This window comes from Hylaeus volcanicus, chromosome 8 (assembly GCF_026283585.1).
Source record: "Hylaeus volcanicus isolate JK05 chromosome 8, UHH_iyHylVolc1.0_haploid, whole genome shotgun sequence".
NCBI lineage: Eukaryota > Metazoa > Arthropoda > Insecta > Hymenoptera > Colletidae > Hylaeus > Hylaeus volcanicus.
This window is the reverse complement of record NC_071983.1, coordinates 2,443,193-2,451,132: the sequence shown is the minus strand read 5'-3', so window position 1 is coordinate 2,451,132 and position 7,940 is coordinate 2,443,193. Positions and strand designations below refer to the sequence as shown.

The 7,940-nt window shown below is 34.8% G+C and overlaps 3 protein-coding genes across 10 annotated transcripts in view; all 3 read right to left on the bottom strand.

Annotated features, from left to right (window-relative positions):
- Positions 1-658: 658 nt before the first annotated feature.
- Positions 659-1,754, bottom strand: LOC128881634 (protein transport protein Sec61 subunit beta). Its single transcript, XM_054132893.1, has 3 exons — positions 1,505-1,754; positions 1,220-1,416; positions 659-1,099 (listed from the first exon to the last, which is right to left on the bottom strand). Exons 1-3 carry the CDS (start codon positions 1,505-1,507, stop codon positions 1,012-1,014), a joined length of 288 nt encoding a protein of 95 aa, XP_053988868.1. The 5' UTR covers positions 1,508-1,754; the 3' UTR covers positions 659-1,011.
- Positions 1,681-5,029, bottom strand: LOC128881633 (tax1-binding protein 3 homolog). Of its 2 annotated transcripts, XM_054132891.1 has the most exons (4): positions 4,644-5,029; positions 4,266-4,394; positions 4,077-4,162; positions 1,681-1,817 (listed from the first exon to the last, which is right to left on the bottom strand). In XM_054132891.1, the coding sequence occupies exons 1-4, from the start codon at positions 4,698-4,700 to the stop codon at positions 1,742-1,744; spliced, it is 348 nt and encodes a 115-aa protein (XP_053988866.1). In that variant the 5' UTR covers positions 4,701-5,029; the 3' UTR covers positions 1,681-1,741. The 2 variants fall into 2 exon arrangements, with proteins under 2 accessions (XP_053988866.1, XP_053988865.1); XM_054132890.1 differs by lacking the exon at positions 1,681-1,817 and having other exon boundaries at positions 1,846-4,162; positions 4,644-5,025.
- Positions 5,030-5,698: 669 nt separating this feature from the next.
- LOC128881340 (protein-tyrosine sulfotransferase) overlaps positions 5,699-7,940 on the bottom strand; it is a 154,468-nt gene continuing 152,226 nt past the window's right edge. For all 7 annotated transcript variants that reach the window (XM_054132287.1, XM_054132290.1, XM_054132284.1 and 4 more), the window contains one exon: positions 5,699-7,649. In XM_054132287.1, coding sequence (XP_053988262.1) covers positions 7,541-7,649 — 109 coding nt within the window. In that variant the 3' untranslated portion in view covers positions 5,699-7,540. The remainder of the gene's footprint in view (positions 7,650-7,940) is intronic.

Here is a 7,940-nt window from a genome sequence, read left to right as displayed (position 1 = left end):
AGCCATCTCTCTCTGGTCGGTAGTTTATGGTGTCGATCCAGGGACGAATCTACTATGAAACTAAGAATAAGAAAAATCACAGGATACTACAAAATCGAAACCGCGTTTTTCTGCCCTCTCGTTGCTGAGTTATGCTAAACTATTCCAGTTAAAATTCTAAACTATCGTTCGTCTCTGAGAAGATGAAAACAATGTTACTCATTGGTCTGTTACATACATTCGTTGTATTCGTTATCTCAAGTAGAAATTATAACGCAAACTCAATATACATAGATGATCGTAGGGATAATATAGGATGTTTTCTTCATTGGAGAAAACGAAACATGATTCTTTCTTTAATATTCGATCGATTTTTGTTAACGTGCGCTATAATCCGCTCCCATTCATCGCGGAATCAATACGTATACGCGAGCGCGACTGAGTTTCCGGTTAAATAGACAGAATGTTCAAACGAATGAATTGATTCGATTGAATATTAAAATTAGCGATTAACGAAAACACAATTATTTATCTTTTATTTATTACTGAAAACTCTTATCTACGTTAGAATTTTACCCATTCTTGAAATGGAACATCTTATTATTTTTAATTCCATTAAGAATAATTTATTGCAATATTGTACATTATATTATTAAAAGTAACATTACAAACAATAACGTCTTATGTTGATCACACATTATGCATAAATATAATTACCTCTGCGACATCTTATAAATATTACAAAATTTAGTTCAATGAAATTAAACAATTATCATGGAACGGTTCAAGATCGCGCATTAAATTTTAGATTTGATTCTAGATAAAAATGCATGGATCCGTTGTACGGAAGTGTAACTTACGACGAGTAATGCTTGATTTTCAATAAATGAATTAAGAAATGATATTATGTAAAAGTATAGCAAGCCTTCTTAAGTCGTACAGATTCTTCTTTCAAAGAATCAGAAACTTAGATTCCTGTAGTTTCTCTTTGAATTGCTCCAGTTCTGAACAAGTTGGAGTTCACATTTTGATTTAAGATCTAGTGTATTTGCCCCATATGTGAAGCATGAACACGGATGCAATGAACAGGAGAGACATCACGAGTACAGGCACTGGACCTCTGTAAAGAAACGTACAGTTTAAGTTCCATATGGTACTTGTAAAATTCGGATTCATTGGAAAAAACATAGATGTAAACATTTTATTTGAAATTTATGCTATTAATTGTACCTCTACTCACACTTTAATGCCAGGAGACTCGTCTGTATAGAACCTCCACATACCACCAGAACCAGCTCCTGTATTTCTATTTCTCGACGATGTGGCTGTTGTTGTCTTCCTTTGCCTTACGGTACCACTACCACTTGTTCTAGGTGCTATAGCTTTGCTAGGTGAGCGACCAGCGGCTCCAACCGAAGTGGAACTAGGTGCAGAAGGCTTGGAAAAAGTAAACAAAATACGATTAGAAATGTCTCCGTGCCGCGAAATATTGATCTCCGTAATTCTATACCTTTAAATTACTCACCATTATGTTTATGTGTTTTCTGACGTTAGTCCGTAGACAAGTTCCAGACGATTACGAGAAGTATGTTTAACGATAAATTTGTAGTCGCTTTTAAGACTACGATTAACGAGGAACCTTAACCTTTAATTTTACGCTTTCTTAACAGAGGTTTTTTTGTATGGTTAGGCACGATATCAACGAAATATTGGAATACAAGCCAAATCACACTGTCACAAATGAACCTTCTTCCTCCAGTGATTACTTTGAACGCTTACTGGCAGTGTGAAGTAGAATAGGAAGCGACGTGTCATATACAATCCATCCACGTGGTGCGCTGTAGACACGTCATCATACGTTGTAAATTCAGTCGTACCGTCAAACTAGTATTATACCGCGTTTTTATGATAAACGCGATGTTTGGCGCGACAATATTAAAAAATTCTAAATAACGAATCGTGTCTAATTACTTCACTGATTTAATTTTGTTAAATATTTAACTTAGATTTATTCGAAAAACAGTCTACAACAAAAAAATTATATCTATGCCTCGTCCAACAAGGAAATTCTGTAAACAAAAGCTCATTGGTCCGCTGAAGGGAGAATTATAGATCCGACATAAGGAAAGAAATGAAATGATAAAATCACGAATAAATTAAGAAACGAAGTTATAAAGTTAAGGGGAGAAAAAGCTGTTTTTAAAATTCGACTTTCCAGGCTTCAAAAGAAACATGATAGTCTTATTAACATGTTGAGTGGGAAATACGTGGGAAAAATTAGTTGACTACTTTTCATATCTTGATCCTAAAACCCTAATAAGGTCTTATTGTTGCGTATGTTTATGTAAATTATTATTATTATTATTTCGAATAAGGAAAAATATTTATATTACATAATACACAACTGCAATTTTGTTTCATATTTTCCTATATTAATCACGTTTTTGGCAATAAATAACATATAATTTTCATATAAATGTAGATCTGTGTATTGATCAAACTAATGCATGTAATTTGTCGTACTATGGCTCTATACAAAAAAAATCTTAACATACTATGTAGGTACATGCATACAATAATTTATGTTCTACGATTTTTTTTTCAACTTTCATGTTAGGAGACTAGTTATAAAATTGTGACAACATATTATATTATCTCTTATAAAACAATTTGACGTTTTTATCGTGACTTTAGTAGAAACATCGGGATACAAAAGAAAGTCGTACGTATAACAGGAACTTTTCCTTTTGTTTCACTTATTGTACACTTGGAGCCAAAGTTAAAAAATGCGAAATACAAAGTTGTTTCTGTTAGTTATAAAAAACGCACACGAAAATGCATCGAAACATTCATTATTGGTCAAAGTAATTTACAAAATAGAAAATTTAATATTTCTATTGGTCTCAAAGTTTACAATCTCAATTACTTTCTGTACATTACGATAAATAGCAGAAAATGTTTCGTAAATGCTTATAAATGCAATAGTTGCACTTGACCTCACTTATTCACGTAAATAACGTATGTACTAAGTGTAATACTTATTAATGGTATTAAAACAACGTGTATCGTATGATTGTTTCGGTCGTCGAAGAATGTTTTAAATGCATAAATTCGAAGTATTTTGTTCGAGTCTTACGATAGTATACTGTCATACAGTAGGATAAGAAATTTTGTAAAAAGTATGTTGTGTATCTAAACTAGTGTAACTTCATTATGCTTTGGCATTTTTGTTATATTTTACAATATAGAAATACTTAAAGAATTAAAATATTATGACTCTCATCCATACAACTATTTCTGTCATTTAAATCAATCGAGAAGTTTCTAATTTTTTGTTCGAATAAATTTCATTCTATGAAACTCCTATGAAACTTTTATATATAAGTATATACATGACAGTAAGAAATATTCATATGGATTTTGTGTAGAAGTTACTGTTTGGCACAAGAAATATTGTAAATTTTGATATACAATAAATATTGTACGGTACGATATTAAAGCAGGCACATGTAAATTATGTTTCTCAAGCATAATTATACACATTGATAGCATTATTAACTGTCACATGGAAAGTGACATTACCAGGAAAACGCTTCTATACAATTATCCTTTTTAACAACAATAACGAACTATAACAGGATTTTTATACATATATATCAATCTATTGCTCTAATGCTCTAATTCTACTGCAATGGAAGATGAATATAATGCCTGCAAAGTAAACGTTTCAACGAATATCGAATATGTGCGAATTAACGTTGTATCTCTATTTAATTGGAATTTTAGACACTCTGTGCCAGTAAAGTTTATAAAACAGTTATTAAAACAGCAGATATTGTTTTTTTTTATGTTTGCATAAACTCAAGATAATCTTACTATTGGTTATAAACTAATCTGATATTTGGCAGACATGTAGCTCGAATAAGTTGACTCTGTTTGTGTATAAAGTGAAATAAATACTTCTCTTATATCGTGTAGACTTTTCATTTGGTATTTAAGTACTGGTCACACCTTTGCGAGCTACTAATAAATTTAATACTGGATGTTTTCTGATGTACGATACTGCTTTTTTATGAGTGACCATCGTGAAATCATACCCGTTGCACTGTAAAATTTTGTCGTGCATTCTGAGGCCACTTTTTGCTGCTGGTGATCCTTCGTGTACTTCGGTAACATATATACCCTACAATAATATAAGATTAGGTAATATGTTGCAGTCTCTGTTAACATTCACAAAACCATTTAAGAGATGTTTACAATATGTATGTTACATTAATTATTCTTACATTATCTGTATATCCTTGTGGACTTTTCCTAAAATCTTGATCGATTCCTCCACCTATTTTAAAACCACATTTCATTACTTCCTCTCCATTTTCGTTAACTTCTGTTTCCTTGTGCAATGTAATCGGTATCTAAAAACACAAATATGATAACAAACTGTTTGATCGAGATATCTTCTATTCGATACACGTTAAATGTGATTCGATAATTCGTAATTATTAAAGGAAATTTTGCTTTTCTTCATACTATATATTATTAGTTTAAGAAGTGAAAATATTAGGATTTAACGAAATACGAAAGTGAACGCCCAAATAAGACAATTGTTGATTGATCGTTAACCAAGTGTTGGAGAACAACGCTTAAATAATCGAGATACGTACGCTTAAGCATTCCATTGCGGTGCCAGCCTGATGCTGAAAAGCCATTTTCGCGCACATAATGACGAATGTTGTGCGTCCGTTTAATTGAAATCGACAAAGTTAAAATTACTCGAACGATTTGGCTAACGTGATTATACCAGTTGTGCACGCACAATTTACACTGATATAACGATGACAGATTTAACGTGACTCACGAATACAATCGACAACGCGGTACCAAATACTGTAGAAATGATTGCGTTCGCTTTGACTAAACGATTAGCTGATTAAAGTCGAACAAGCTTTGAATGACTTTGAGTTGTAAGATCAGTTAAAACAATTTCGCTCTCACATTGACAGCCATGCGTAAGTTGCTACTGGTTCCAAGATCACGTCACTCGCGCATAAACTATTATCTTACATGATACCACTACACCAGCAGTGCATAAACCATTCTCATAGTAACTGTTGGCTCCCACTGTTGGCCTGCCTGGGTATCCGTAGGGGTGGTTTTATGAATACGAAGTTGGTAGCACTGTACTTTAAATTTCGAAAGAATAAGCCACAACGCGTAGCGTCTGTAGTGTGCGATACATTGTTCAGGAGAATTTTCTATATATTGTAATTGTTTTTTGCATTATATTTAATGTGTGAGCTATTCCAATTTACTTCAGTAAAACATTCGTCTACTCCATTTACTTACGAGGCGACAAACATCTCGAGTTACAGGTAAATTTTCAAACATAATCTGCGTACAAGAATATTTCAATGTTCAATCTTATTCGTTTCAAGTAAATTTAAGCCGTTGTAGTGATTTCATTGTTATTAAGTAATTATTATCGCTTTATGACGACGGGCTGTGATATATTATTATATAAAGTCCTTCCAGTAGTCGTAATTTGGTAGCGTTCATTTTGGAATAGTCCATTTGATATTCCATTGCGCGGGAAACGTGTCACTTACCAGTCGCATAAACATTTACTTACCTTGTTTAGAAAAATGTATGCCACCGTCACTGAAACAGGGAACACGTTTTGTTTATTTGCATTGGGTCGAGGGAAGGGAACAGTACGAGGTTTCGTAATATTAAAATAATTTAACTGTATAATTCGATAGACAGTAACATGGTTGACACGAATGACGTAATGCCACATCGAAGTTGTATTTGTATCGGTTGCCGGTCGACGAAATCTAACAACGATCGAAAACAGCGTCGTTCTGTCGTATTCGAAATAATGTTTACGGCAACCATCGCTCGGCGTCTTTACCGACGATCGATAACGAAAATACGCGGTAAATTGTAGATCGAAGGGAACGATTTATTGGGCTAAACAGTTCGTCTGCAAACACGAATTTCGGCGCACTTTCACACGTTTCAGCGACTTATAAATATTAATACGATCGATAAAACAGGAAACTTTCGCTGGTTCTACATATCAATAGCTTAACCTTCGATATTTCATTGTGCTAATGTACTGTATAAACGTAGAAGAAAAAAAAAAGAAAAGAAACATATAGAACAAAAGGAACGCAAGTGCCTCCTTTAACTATTGACCAGTAAGTACCACACGCGAAAACATTCTTCTTCGCTCCGAAATAGAATGCAACAAAAATTATTTAACGCAATACAGGACATAGTATAAAGATTTTTCCCCCAGATTGTTCTCGAATATTTGTTCGTTGTTACAAATATGAAAACGAATCGCAGGCTTTCTCGTGAAAATTAAATTCCTGTTAGAGTTTACCCAGTCTCCTCTGACATTTCTTTCAACGATATCCTGTCCATCTTCCACGGTTCACGGTTTTCACATTGTAACACCGTACGTCTACGTTCTTTATCACTGGCCGTTGGTCGAAATTGTACAGAAATTGTTCATCGTCTATCCAACAATTCTCCATTTGGTCGCGACATTAAAAGGACAAACGAAACGAAAGTAATTACAAACTTGTTACATGGCATTTCGTTTCCGCCATTCAGTGGCCATGTTTCTCAACCCCACGCGAACAGGGCAACACGACGCAAAAACAATTAACGATCTCGCGTTAACTCGTGCGTCGCACAACCGATTCGAAATAGTAAAAGCTGAATCACGTGAAGTAACTAAGCCGTTATTTACACGTTTCGCGTTAGTATTAACCCTTGGACGATCGACGCGAGTTCTGTTATTAACTCTTACAAATCGTTTTACGATGTTTTACCAGATTAACTCCTTGTCACGTTGGATGATTCTTTCTTTTAATCTTAGTTTCATGCTGCGGTTACATTTTTCAAAATCATCTTGCACCGACTGAGTTTGTACTAAAATTATGAATTATAATTTCAACGGGTACATTCAGTAGATATGTTTTCCAAAGTATCGACAAACAATTCTTCAAGATTAAAATCCATAGTTTTAGGGTTTGTTTCTGAACAATTTTTGAGCCTCGATGATAACATAACTTCACCGTACTTCAAACTTTGTCCAATAAATGATTAATCGTTCATCTAACACATTGATATTAATATTATCTGATTTCTCAGGTCTGTTAACGATCGAGTAAGTAGAACAAAATCGCCTGATCGTCCAAGGATTAAACGTCTACTGGCTAAAATATACAAATAGAGAGACAGGGAGGGAAAAGAGTAACATTATCGCGGCTGCATCGGTTGCCACGCAGAGTAACGCGCAACGACACGCTTGTCGCTCGAGATTCCAACATGTACGCTTAATCAAGGGTCAATCTTAAACTAGATGGATCTTCCGCTCTTGATCTTCGCCAGGTTGCGATTCGCTGTCCTCCAGCGAACAATCGAATGTTCGTTTTCGGCGCTCGTCTGGGTGCATTCCATTACGAATCAGCATCCAAGAGCGTCGTTAGACGTTACAGAAATTGTACAGATTCAAGGTCCACGTGTTTAGGGAAGAATGTAACCGTGGTCACGCGTTTGGAGTATTGGTGGTTTCGTCCTCTTTGCTCAGTTCTATCAGCTTCTCGAGAGAGAACTGGCGCGCCCTGGCCGCCCACACTTCCCCGTTCGCCAGCACCCTGAAAAATAACGATAGAAATAATTAATCTAGCGTTAGTCCCACCTACGGATTTGTTAATACGGTTCAAACTAGTAGTTTGGGTTCGTTGCGGTAGTTGACTATTTTTAACGTGTTAAACACAGGTCCCGAAGTAAAAGTAAACCACTTATTCGCTTTGGGATCTGTGTTTGTGTTTATGCACTCAGATCTCTGAGCTATCTGAGTAATTAAGCGATAAGTAATCACGATTACAAGGGTTACTTTGGAAAGTATATTCTTCCTTCGAAATTGAAATATATCAGCGAATTCG